Here is a 13,190-nt window from a genome sequence, read left to right on the forward strand (position 1 = left end):
CTCCTTGCCATTCTTTTTTTTTTTTATGATTGTTTCATTTTTTCGATCCACTCATGGTGAGGGGGGGGGGGGCTGTGAGAGGTATGTGGGGCACAGGCCCCCTACCATCCCCTCCCGTAACTGCGCCCTGTTTTATTCGCAGAAATTACCCGAACCCTTGTTCCTGCAAGATGACACCCAAGTTTTGAGAAAACAAGGAAAGAAAAAAGAGGAAGCGTCCTGTAACCGAACAAGAACAAGACTATTAAATTCATTCGTATTCTCGACTACTCGTTACCAAATATACCAATTCTCAATATACATACCAATTCTTGTGTACGTTGTGATGATATCTACTGACCATAAGGGCATGCGTACAATATACAGTTGGTAAGCTACTTTACTGATGGTTTTGGTTCTCCAAATTATTAAGGGACATTGGATGATGTAAGTGGCGTAGTAAGCAGGTGGGGGGGGGGGCGTTCCGCTCCATGTACCAGTCAGGGAGGTGCAACATAACTGATCATATAATCAGGTCAAAGCTTTGCCGAAGATTTTTGTATTCAAGCCACCTCACATAAATCCTCCCCTTAGACCCCTTCCCCAGGACAGCATCCCCTACACGGGGTGGAAAAGGAAGCATTCGGCCCGGGTGCCAACTATGCTAGGCACCGTACGCCACTGAATGGTGTTAAATTAGACAATTAATTAAAACAAAAGTGACGGGAAATGTTTCGAGAGTGGTGAAAACTGTTTGTTGATGTTTGAGGACGGTGACCATTATCAATGACTTTCTAGCATATAGTGATCAAGTATTGCTGCTCTGTAAAGTTAAAATATCCTTTGTACTCCAGTTTATTTGCTGTAAGATATTTCGCTTCAAATAATCGTTTTCGACATATGTACATCTGTTCTATAGTTCAAATAAGCAAGAGTCGTATTTGTGTCATGTGAATCAGTTTTCGTTATGAACTTCATAAAAGAGCAGTGTTTTCAGCTTAACCCGGAACAGGGGCGGAGACCAGAATTCTTAAAAGGAAGGGTCGCACCCGTGGGGTCATTGCAGCCGACATGTATGGGGTACACATGGGTGTCCTTCCCCAGCCTGAATAAAATCAGAAGGGGGATGGTTCCTTCTGAGGCATAGTTTGGCTATAAATTAGGCCTGTAGTTAGGTCTACACGCATGGTTATGCTAATAACTTTGTTTTTAATTCTGGTGTGGCTTGGAAAGGACGTGTACACCCCATCGCTCCTACCATATGAACTATTAAGGTCAGAGAGTGGATGTAATTAAAGCAAACAAATGGACTAAAATATCATCAGCTTGATCAAATTTGTAATCAATCGTATTAATCAGCAGCGTATACCATTTCGCAATATTACTGAAATTCGAAGTCACCAAACAAACAAAAAAACTGCCAAATCCCACCACCCTCCCTAACTTCTGTTGAGAAATATGATTTATTTTCAATATTTAACAGCCATATCGATAGAATAAACTGATCATTACAATATAATAAGTAGCATATTGTTAATGCAAATTATCATAAAATTGTAATTCATAAAGTAAAACGAAAACATGAAACATATATGTAAGTTGCCTTAGTTTACTACAGAAAGAACTACATGACAATTGTTACAATTGTGTGTGTATAAATCAGCACAAACTATGGGACTGGTCGACTTTCTTCTCTACCGGGCTGCCATTCCCCCTCAACTCTCAACTACCCCCCCCCCCTTCCCAATATGACTTGAAGAATTGTGAATCGACTATGAATCAACGGCAAGCAATGACTAGCTGGAACGACTTTTCTTGCTGCAGGGCTTGATGAAACAGACAACAACAACAAAAAACACGAACAAGTGAAATACACATATAATTTTTATTTATTTTGGAAACAAAACAATACAGGACGAAACTGACAAGTTTTAACCATTTCTGGAGCCTTGAAACAATTTTTTAATTTTTTTTTATTTCTTTATTTAAAAAAATATTAATATGGACATTCTGATTTCCTTGATCGACGTCGGGCCTTCTTCTTACGCTTTTTGGGTTGTTTTGCCTGGATGGCTTGATCAGCCCTCTTTTTAGCTTCGATTTCATCAGCTAGACGACAGGCTCTTTCCCTTCTAAGTACATAATCTGTTGTATCTTCTACCACCAATAATGTCCTGAGAGAGACAAAACATTAAAATATAATATGGAGACAGAACATGAGAGGAATGCACATATCGTAGATGGGGTTTATGATTGTTCCACGCTATTTGATCTTTGTTTATGCCATTTTATAAAATTAATCATTTTAAGGAATTTGAAAATATAATCATATTATTTTGAATGTACTATAAACGTGGCATGTAGCCAAATGCTTTGGTAAAGGCCTGTTTTCCTATTCGAATGTAACAAAATGGTTCTCCAGTTGAAGGTTTTATGAACGAATTAGAATAACTCACGTGTACTCAGACATGGTCTCGTCAAAGGTTGATTTGTAGCCGAAGTTAGCCTCGTTAGTGGCAAACATATCACTGACTTCCCAGCTTTCAACCTGTGAATATTAACAATGATAATGAAAAACGTATTCACAGCGGTTTGATGTCTTGATAACATTCGCAACTATGTTATGTAATGTTGTGTTGTGCTATATTTGGAATTGGCAGAAATGGAAATATCATGGTCAACATTGTAACAGAATGGAAAACATCAAAACAATTGTACTTGTTATTTGCATGTTATGTACCTCATCTAAATCCAGGCCATTGTCGGTTACGTCACTAGGCACCACCCACTTGACCAGTTCTCTTGGTCTGATTGGAACGGGCGGTTGCAGTTCGACAAAATCGTCGTCGTAGAGAAAAGCTGTTGTAAAGAAAGAAAATATCGTTAACATTCAAAGAAGCAAGAAAATCTTCCCCTGTCGGTCAGCTGAATGTTCGAGGCACTGAACTCGAATGTGGCGTCATAATATACCCGGCGTGCTTTGACACTAGAAAACTTGGGGCAATTTTACCCCCAATTCCCTTCTCTCACCATTAAAATGAAATGGTGAGTTAATAATGTCACTTGGTAACTTGTGAATAGGTATAGTGAGAGGCTCTTAAACTTTCAGAATGTGTGAAAATAAAACTCTTACTACATGTTTTACCTCTATCCTAAGAAGTTAAAATAAGTTTAAATGACTTATTCTGTAAATCCGATATTTACATGCAATTTACTAGTTTTACAAGGAAATCTCATGACTCCCACCCATCAACCCACGCATTACACCACACCAAATCATACCATACCATACTACACCATACCATACCACATCAAATCATATCTTACCATACCGTACCATCTATACATACCATACCACATAATACCATACCACACCGCAGTAAACCACACCACCTCGTACAATATTACTCCGTACCATACCACATCATAACTTATCTTACCATACCGTACAATATTACACCACACCATATAATACCATACCATACCACATTAAGCCACACCACACTAAGCCACGCCACATCATATCACAATACCAATCTTAATCCAGCCAAGCCAAGATATTTCATCTTACCGTGAGAATGTTCAGTTTCTCCTTTCTCATCATCGTTTACTTGGGATGTGCCCAGACTTATGACGTCAGTCTGTTGTTGTTTGCAACTGTAAATGATTATAATATATGCCATAAATAATCCAGTCACTGATGTCACTCATTATATTAAATTGGGTTCTCATTGAGTACGCTGGCAAATTTATTCGTGTGTCGATAGACTCTTCATGTAAAGTATGATAATAGGGAGAGAGGGTGGGGTTGGGTGGGGGGGGGGGCTGGAGAGTGAATCCCTCGTTTTTATCTTCCTTTGACTGCTAACGCTGCTACCTTTGAACCTCTGCCTACATTATATATTTTGCATTAATCATTTTTCTTACCTCTCACTGACTGCGTTGGTATTTAAACTAGATTGTTCTTCGCCCTCCACAATAACTGTTTCATCAACGACAATCTGTCATTAAATGAGAAAATTTTTAAAATTAACTATTTGCTTAAAACATTCTTTAGATTTATTGTGAAAGTCAAACTTAAAAAGTTAAGTTATGATTTTGTTCATACGTAACATTCCAACTGCAACGTGTAAAAATCGTAAATAATTAACAAATTAACTTTTGCTTCATGTTAGCTATTAAATTTGACTTTTATCTCTTAAAATGCTATTACATCCTAACCTGTGTTTGAGCACCAATAACTTTTAAGAACTCTGCAGGGATGCTTAGTTCAGTAATCCTGCGGTAATCCATGTAAATCGGGGCAGCATAGATGGTTTGGCACATCCGGGCAACATCACAAGCAACTGTTGAAAAGAAGTGACACCAAAATTAATACCAAATAATAATACCAAATATTTGACATGTTAATTAAAAATAAAATATCTCTTAACTAACCCGTCTGCTTTCTTCGATTTCTTATACTTTTATTAAACGTTGATGATGTCAACATTATAAGAAAGATGCGAAGGAAAGTATTGATATGATAAACTGCGAGACTGCCTATTATCTCACCTGTGAGGTCAAGGGTCAACCCATGGAAGAATCGAGGTCGATAAAGCACAACTTCTTTTCCTGTTGTAGAACAATCCCTGTGATTAAAACAAAAATTATACCCACGGCGTGAAGCAGCAAAGAAAGTACTTAGATAATAACGCAATGATTAATAAAGTTTTTTTTCCAAATCTTTTTGTGATAATTTTTGATCCTATAATTTAACATTACCAGCATTTATTCCTGTTCACGAAATTAAGCAAGTGTCATATTTATAGAATACTTGAATATTTTCCAATTTAATGAGTGGTTTTGTTTCAAATCTTTGCCCATCCGTTTACTTACTTATATATGCCATAAATATTTCAGTCACTGACGTCACGCAGTAATATTAAATTGGGTTCCATTTAGTACGCTGGCAAAATTATTCGTGTGTCGATAAACCTTTAATGAAATATATGATATTAGGGAGAGAGGGGTGGGGTTGGGTGGGGTTGGGTGGGGGGGGGGGGTGGGGGGAGTGAATCCCTCGTTTATCTTACTTTAACTGTTTTCGATACTACCTTCGAACCACTACCTACAGAATCTAGTTTGCATTACTCATTTTACTTACCTCTCACTGACTGCGGTGGTGTTTAAACTAGATTGTTCTTCGCTGTCCACAATAACTGTTTCATCAGCGACAATCTGTCATCAAATGAGTAAATATTTAAAAATAACGATTTGCTTAAAACATACTTTGGATGTATTGTGAAAGTTAAACTCAAACAGTAAAGTAACGATTTTTTCATACGTAACATTACAACTGCAACGTTAAAAATCGTAAATAAATAACAAATTAATTTTGCTTTAGCTATTAAATTTGACTCTTATCTCTTAAAATGATTCACATCTTAACCTGTGTTTGAGCACCAATAACTTTAAAGAACTCTGTAGGAATGCTTATTTCAGTAACCCTGCAGTAATCCGTGTAAATCGGGGCAGCCGCGATGGTTTGGCACATCCGGAAAACGTCACAAGCAACTGTTGAAAAGAAGTGACACTAAAATTAATACCAAATAATAATACCAAATATTTGACATTTTCATTAAAGAAAAATATCTCTTAACTAATCCGTCTGCTTTCTTCGGTTTCTTATACTATAGTATTAAATATTGATGATGTCAACATTATAAGAAAGATGCGAAGTATTGATATGATAAACTGCGAGATTGCCTATTATCTCACCTGTGAGGTCAAGGGTCAACCCATGAAAGAAACGAGGTCGATAAAGCACAACTTCTTTTCCTGTTGTAGAACAATCCCTGTGTTTTAAACAAAAATTATACCCAAAATGTGAAGCAGCAAAGAAAGTACTTAGATAATAATGCAATGATTAATTTTTTTTCCAAAATCTTTTGATGATAAATTTTGATCCTTTAATTTAATATTACCAGCAATAACTACTGTTCACGAAATTAAGCATTACGTGCAAGTGTAATATTTAAAGAATACTTGAATATTTTCTAATTTAATGAGTGGTGTTGTTTCAATTCTATGCCCATCCGTGTACTTACCTTGCTGTAGATGGAATAGGAGTCTCCACAAGTCCTTTTTCGTTGTCCACAAAAATTGTTTCATCAACGAGAACCTAAGAAGCAGACATAAATTTAAGTACTTTATAACAAAATTGATAGTCTAACATAACAAGATATGAAACTGAGCACAACTGACGTAAATATCTTCGTCAAACAAAATCTTTTAACGATAGGTTAAGATAAAAAAAAAAGGTTTACCTGTTTAAGATCACCAAAGTATCCAAAGTGAACTGGGGGGATGGTCTGGTCCGAGGGTGTCTGGTATTGAAGACACCAATAGAGGGCAGCAATCATGATATCGAATGCCCGGGCAACGTCACAAGCAGCTGTTGAAAAGAGAAGGCAAGACGTTAAGACTGGATAATGGTGAAGTGACGTACGCATGCTCAGATTATGTAAACACTCCTACAATTCATGTCATCTTCTCTGCATTAATGGCATCCAATTAATCATCACAAATATCGTATTGTTAATTGTTTACTCCTAATTTATTCAAGAATATTCTTTACTATAAGTTATGTTATTAACATTAGCATACAGGTGATGGCTGCATTTCATAACTAAAAACACATAACTTAATTTGGCTTCAGCAGTTAAACTACCAAGACCAACTTCAACAGAATAATTCAGGCCTAATATGCCTCTGCTTTCCTGACCTAAATATGGACTAGGTAATGATAATATTTCATCTACTTGTAAAGGGTACACTGGTTTAGGTTAAGTAGCTCACCTGAGACGTCAAGAGTCAAGCCAAATAGTAAATGAGGGCGGTACAGCACTACTGATGTAATTTCATTCCTGGAAAAGGAACGGAATTTTAACAAATTCAGCAATTATAGAAAAAAGTAATCTAAACGCTGTATTAGACAAAGTTTCAATAAGTTCATCATATGTGAACTAGGATTTTAACATATGATTGCTGATTACAATATTTTCTCCTTACCTGTTATTGCTGATTACAATATTTTCTTCTTACCTGTTAGCAGCTGCATCCCTTCTCTCAACCAGTTGTTCTTCGCTGTCCACAAAAATTGTTTCATCAGCGACAACCTGCAAAAGCAGAAAAAAATATATAATTTGTCATTTAACGTAAATATTTTAGTTTCAGGTATAATATTCGGCATCACAACATCATATCCATTGATTCTGCAAGTAAACTCAGGCGCCTCCCTCACCTTAAAGAGAAAGTTTTCTCTTGTATCAAGATGGATAGCCGTGGGTTCCTTCAGATCTTGAAGTACTTTACTGGCAGCCATGATGGTATCCAAGAACCGAGCAAGGTCAAGAGCAGCTGTGAAGAGAAATGGTGACGTCATTAACCACGTCTGGATGTCAATGTTTCTGTCGATAATTGTTAACATTAAAACCGTAAATTGTCAAACTTAAATGTTCACTCTTCTCTGTGATGCTATTACACCTGATATGATCCAGCCCTATCTTCACATAGAATTAAGTCTATATTATATTTTATTTATTGAATATATGGCTGACCTAACAGGTGGAATGGGAGGAAACTAAATTCGAAAAATTAAACAAATTTCCCGTATTATACCCACCCCCTACACCCCGACAACCTCCCTTGCACTACCCCCGTCTTCAGTAATTTCCATTCTTACTTCTAACGCTATGCAATTTAAAGCAACTTTCCGAGTTAAGTCGTAATTTTGGCAATTTTACCAAACTTATCGAAAATATGATTAAGGGTTATTATTCTATGATACTTCTTTTTTATTTTTCTCACCAAATGATTACTTAATGGATCAATTTATAGTGTTTTAGTATATTAATAGGAGATACAAAGCAAATGGGACATATTAAACATATTGTGTTCATTATTTGAACTAAACCTTTAAACTTGTCAAAAGCTTATTTGAAGACACGTTTCGTGGAACAATATTACTTATGTTTATAAAGACTCACCAGTAACATCAACTCGACGGTGTGGTAAACCGACCGGTGGTCTGTTAAGAACGAGTTCCTTTCCGGTTGTCAGTATATCGCTAGATATAAATAAAATCATGTGGTTAACTGCATTTCCTTCAAGCAATTTATTTTTCCAAAATGAATGTTCTAGAGTGTGAGTTTTAGAAATAAAGAGACTGAAAATTAGAAAGGAACTCACGTGGTCAAGGTCAATCCAAGGTCAATAGATGGGAGAGGAAAAAGACAGAAGAGGAATTTCCTTGCGGCAAACTGGTCCTGTTGAATATATAGAAAATGCAATCAAAATATCAAATTTATTATCCAATGATGATTGATAAGTTATTGATTATATCACTTGAAAGTGAGGGCGCTAGCATTAATTTATTTCATTCTTAGGTTAATTGTTAGTGTTAGTTTGCTATATATATATACCGGGACTAAAGACTTTTATAATTTACCAAGATTTCAGGAAGATCTTCTACTTGAGATGTTGTTCTGTTCATCTTGTTGATTCTGATCTTCTTCAGATAACGAAGAATATGTTTTCTTTGTCGGGCATGAGTCTCCACTTTTAACAGAATGATAAATATTGAGCTTGTAAATAATGTGCAATAACATAATAAAAAAACATAATGTGCAATAACATTTTATATAATTAATATGTTAGAATGTGAGAATTGGAAGGGGGTTTGACATCCCTCATTCACTTATTGTAAAAATACAAAACTAAGACGTGTCCGTCAAGTACTGACATAATATTTATCTTTGGCTGCTGCAATTATTTCGCCAGTATAATCATATTATATAATGGCAACACTATACATAAAATTACATCTTCAATATACTTTTGTGAAACAATATATATGAAAAGAGAACGAAATAATGAAATATAAACTTACTTCCTCGGATCTCTCTGATCAGTCTCTTCGCACACCTCTTCTTAGTCTTCCCGAAGTCGTTGCCTTTCATTAATAACAGATAGAGTTATTTATGCTTCGATAACAGGCTCATATAGTTATATTTTGAATTTGTTAACGATTAAGTTAGGGTATGCACGATTCATTAAAATCCGAGAGCACTTCATTTATCAAAATTAAGTATCACCTAGGCCTATAACAAATTTGGGAAATAATATGTGTGCATGAGAAGGGTACTTCATTTATACCATTCAGATCGATGGTGCATGTATAAGGTTGCTTACAAGATGGTCAAAGGGCATCAATGCCACCGCTCCCTCCATCTCCACCCCATCCCACTCCCACAACCCTACTCTAACCACCCCCTACTCAGCCGCCATCCACTGTTGAGTGCACCATATTGTTTTAGTGACTGTTGTTCTAGTCTACTTTAATTCGTGTTTATTATATTTCAATTCATATAACTCTGGTGCAATATCGATGTCCCATTCTTAATATTACAATAAGACCTACCATCGCAACGAGAACATTCTCCGAAGTTAACTTAAAACACTGGCAAAGGTTGAACCACTTTACCTATAATCTCACGTTAAAATAAGAAGAAAATCATTCTACTCACCGACTCCATCTCGCCATTTTTCTCGGATGCTGATCATTAATGCCTCAACGAGAGCAAGAAGCAAGATAAGAACTAAAGCTAATAGTTCAATAAGCAGTATCATGGTTAAAACTCTTCGAGATAAAACACAACTATATCGCTGTATGTATCAATATGAATTGATTGTACAGTACGTGGAAAGTTTATTTGTACACAAAACTAAAGGTTTTATGTGTGACGAAATAGAGTACTGAGAACTGTGCGTGATGTGCGCGTATCATAGTATGCGTTTGTATTGCAAAGATTTTGTATCTGGTTTGGTATACACATGGAAATTAAACTGGTTGATTCGACGCAGATTAATGTTATTGCGTGTACCCATGCGTTGCTTTTGCTGTCACGGGTTACTAGTAGAGATCGCTGAGGTGCTGTAACATATCGCTGCTTTGAACCCGTACCGTCATGTCACGCGTTCGTGCTTACGTATACCGCGTGCGCGCGTTCTCAACTTTGTAGCGCACAATGTCCGTCACCAAAATTTACGTCACTCGGGAAATCAGTTATTATCATATATTACGTGCTAGCGCTAACATAACGTGCTAGCGAAACTGATAGTTTCACGTGTGCTGAAATAAAGAAAACTGAGACCTGTGCCTCATGTGAGCGTATCTTATATAGGCCTATGCGTTTGTAGCAACGATTTTGCATCTGGTTTGTATACAGTTTACCTGGTTGTGTTGATTCCACAACTTTTATGTATCGGGTGTGCTCATGTATGCGTTGCTTTTGATGTGAGTGTTACTAGTCTGTCAATTTGAACCAAATAATTTGTATAGAGTCGCATGTGCGGTAACCTATACCACTGCGTTAAACCCGTAGCCGGTGTGACACTTGACGTCACTCACGACACTGGTCATGTACACGTGGTGAGAATGTCTTGTACTTAATCCCAGCGCATTGCAATCTCTGGCTGTGCTGAAATACGCGAAATGTTATCTAGGGAAGGAGATAGTTTAATGATAAAATCACGAGGTAATGGACGATTCAGGTGTAGGAATATATAGATGCTTTTTCGTTTTGACAGGTTTCTGTTAGTACTGTAGGATGTAGCTCATATAGCACAGCGATAGGCAGGCATATTACTACTACACATGGCCCCCTTTATTCACTTACCATAAAGGAAACTGCATAAAGCTGTAATCCGAATCGGCTTATTTTTCGCCAACTTAAAGCAAAAATCGTGAGTCTTCTCTCATAATTAGCTCATAGAAATAACTCTAACAGCCAGACCGTAACAAGCCTACAGGAATTTGTACAGTTAGCCTTGCTTGGGACTGTGGGCAATGTAGTTGGGTCGTCATAACATGCTGTACGTTCATACATACAGGCATATGCACACACTCTCCGCCTGCATGAATGCATAGGTTACGATTATCATCGAAACCAAAAACGGTAGTGCTAAAAGTACGTAAAGCAATCTTACAGTTAACTGGCACTCGATGTAACCAACTTGGATGGAATAAACAAATGCTAGCGCCGTTACAAATTATAAACAGTATCAATAACTCATCAATCATTACTGGATAATAATTTCTCGTTTTTGATGGATTTACTGATTTTTCCATTCCACAGGAACAGTTTACAATAAGGAAAGTCCTTATCTGTCTATTTTCTCTCCCACCCAATTGACCTTGGATTGACCTTTACCACGTGAGTGCTTTTAATTTTCATTTGCTTCATATATGGTGTCTGACTTTATTTGCATTTTACAGTTATTGGTGATGTTAATGATGACGTCTATTGTCAATTTGTTTCCTTCTGATTTTGCAGGTTGTCTCCGATGAAACAATATTTTTTGGGACATCGAAGAACAACCTACTATAAAGACAAGAGATTCAGCTGCTAACAGGTAAGAAAGAAAAACTAGTGTAATCAACACCAACTTTTCTGCCATCTAACTTAAATGAGATAAAAAAAAGATCAATTTATTGAACCTGTTTCGTTAATTTTTCACAAAACCCGTTTATTCCTTGCTATAATTGCTACATTTTGCTTGCCATTGATTTATTTTCCAGGAATGAAGTTACTTCAGGATGCTGTACCGCCCTCATTTCCCTATTTTGCTTGACCCTTGACATGTCACGTGAGCATCACGGATTCTCATTAACTTTCCAATTACATCAATCATCACCTATAGTCTTTAGGCTATAGCAATACGTCCATATCAGAGATAATAGGCCTACTCTATGTTCATATAAGAATCGGGTGGAAGTTCGTGTTGTATATTAACTGGTGACGCTAATAATGTGTGATATTTCAAAAGAAATAAACTTATGTATTTTTGTTTTTGTATTGTTTGTATTATGTGAATAACACCATCGAAATGGTTTTGAAGAATTAAGGTGTTAAACGACACACACACACAAAAAAAGTTGTAGGGGTTAATTGGATATCACTAATGCAGAGACGATTACATTTTACAATTTTACAAAATATAATTGTGGGTCTGAGCATGCGTACATGACTTCATTAATATCCACTCTTGACGTCATGCCATTTCATTTAACAGGTGCTTGTGACGCTGCCCGGGCGTTCGAAACCATGCATGGTTGCCCTCTATTTGTGTCTTCACTACCAGACACCATCAGACCAGATCGCCCCCCTAGATCACTTTGGAAGGTTTGGTGAATTTAAGCAGATAAACTTTTCCATTTTAACGATCAATAATAACGCGTTTTGTTTGACAAACACATTTTCGACAGATGTTCAAATTTCAAATCTAGTTTAGTTAGTCTGTAATTTAGGGTTCGATTGGGCCCTAAAGGACTAGTCACGTGGGTGGAGCCTAGTGACGTAATCTTCCACGGACTCGATTTAGATGAGGTACATAACGTGCAATCAACCATTACACTTGTTTCAATAATATTCATTCCGTTAATGAGTTGACCATGATATTTTGGGATGAGTAAAGAAACTGACATTATACTTGCATTTCTTTTTCATGCGGTGTGCATCATACTCTGTAGGGGTTATAGGCTGCAGCTTTGTTCTATTTCTCGGAAGACGTCTTTCTTCATTAATAAGCATCCTTCAGTTCACAATATTCATAATATACAGATTCATTGTTTGGGCCCGGGAACATATATAAACTGCTACATCAAAGAAGAATCACAGACATTCGATACTCACAAGTTTAAGGTTGGATAATGGATTCCATTCTGTTCACGATGCAAATAAAGACAATTTATAGAGGGGTTAAACATCATAAAAGAAATAAAAGAGGTGTTTGAAATCATTGTCTATATTCACAGGTTGAAAGCTGGGAAGTCGGCGATATGTTTGCTATTAACGAGGCTAACTTCGGCTACAAATCAACCTTTGACGAGACCATGTCTCTGAGTACACGAAAAATAAATGATATAAAGACTTTGGAACAAGTTTGTGACTTTCGCAACGGGAAACTACTGACAGTTATCAAAGCATATGGTACATTTGGCTCCATACCACGTTATGTGCATTCAAGATAAAAGGATGTTATTTTCAAATTCCTAAAAAAGGATCAGCTTCATTAGAAAAAAAGTAAGACAAGGAATAAATAATGTGAACGTTCTTATCCCTTATCTACGATTTTGTTGAGCATGCGCATTCCTGCCATGTTGTTTG

General features: G+C 36.6%; 1 protein-coding gene across 3 annotated transcripts in view; it reads right to left on the minus strand.

Moving 5' to 3' along the window:
• LOC139963109 (uncharacterized) overlaps nucleotides 1–10,398 on the minus strand; it is a 33,327-nt gene extending 22,929 nt beyond the window's left edge. Inside the window, exons 1-20 of one of the 3 annotated variants that reach the window (XM_071963630.1) lie at nucleotides 9,549–10,398; nucleotides 8,912–8,974; nucleotides 8,471–8,580; nucleotides 8,212–8,288; nucleotides 8,010–8,089; nucleotides 7,265–7,380; nucleotides 7,066–7,139; nucleotides 6,820–6,887; nucleotides 6,288–6,415; nucleotides 6,069–6,142; nucleotides 5,740–5,816; nucleotides 5,411–5,535; nucleotides 5,126–5,199; nucleotides 4,534–4,610; nucleotides 4,201–4,325; nucleotides 3,907–3,980; nucleotides 3,551–3,636; nucleotides 2,720–2,838; nucleotides 2,436–2,527; nucleotides 1,769–2,153 (exon numbers count right to left, since the gene is read on the minus strand). In XM_071963630.1, the coding sequence (XP_071819731.1) occupies nucleotides 1,976–2,153; nucleotides 2,436–2,527; nucleotides 2,720–2,838; nucleotides 3,551–3,636; nucleotides 3,907–3,980; nucleotides 4,201–4,325; nucleotides 4,534–4,610; nucleotides 5,126–5,199; nucleotides 5,411–5,535; nucleotides 5,740–5,816; nucleotides 6,069–6,142; nucleotides 6,288–6,415; nucleotides 6,820–6,887; nucleotides 7,066–7,139; nucleotides 7,265–7,380; nucleotides 8,010–8,089; nucleotides 8,212–8,288; nucleotides 8,471–8,580; nucleotides 8,912–8,974; nucleotides 9,549–9,651 (1,920 nt within the window). In that variant the 5' untranslated portion in view covers nucleotides 9,652–10,398 and the 3' untranslated portion in view covers nucleotides 1,769–1,975. Of the gene's footprint in view, nucleotides 1–1,768; nucleotides 2,154–2,435; nucleotides 2,528–2,719; nucleotides 2,839–3,550; nucleotides 3,637–3,906; nucleotides 3,981–4,200; nucleotides 4,326–4,533; nucleotides 4,611–5,125; nucleotides 5,200–5,410; nucleotides 5,536–5,739; nucleotides 5,817–6,068; nucleotides 6,143–6,287; nucleotides 6,416–6,819; nucleotides 6,888–7,065; nucleotides 7,140–7,264; nucleotides 7,381–8,009; nucleotides 8,090–8,211; nucleotides 8,289–8,470; nucleotides 8,581–8,911; nucleotides 8,975–9,548 lie in introns of those variants that run through there. The other 2 variants (XM_071963628.1, XM_071963629.1) reach the window with 2 other exon arrangements.
• Between the last annotated feature and the right edge of the window lie 2,792 nt (nucleotides 10,399–13,190).

Source organism: Apostichopus japonicus, chromosome 21 (assembly GCF_037975245.1).
Source record: "Apostichopus japonicus isolate 1M-3 chromosome 21, ASM3797524v1, whole genome shotgun sequence".
Taxonomy (NCBI): Eukaryota; Metazoa; Echinodermata; class Holothuroidea; order Aspidochirotida; family Stichopodidae; genus Apostichopus; species Apostichopus japonicus.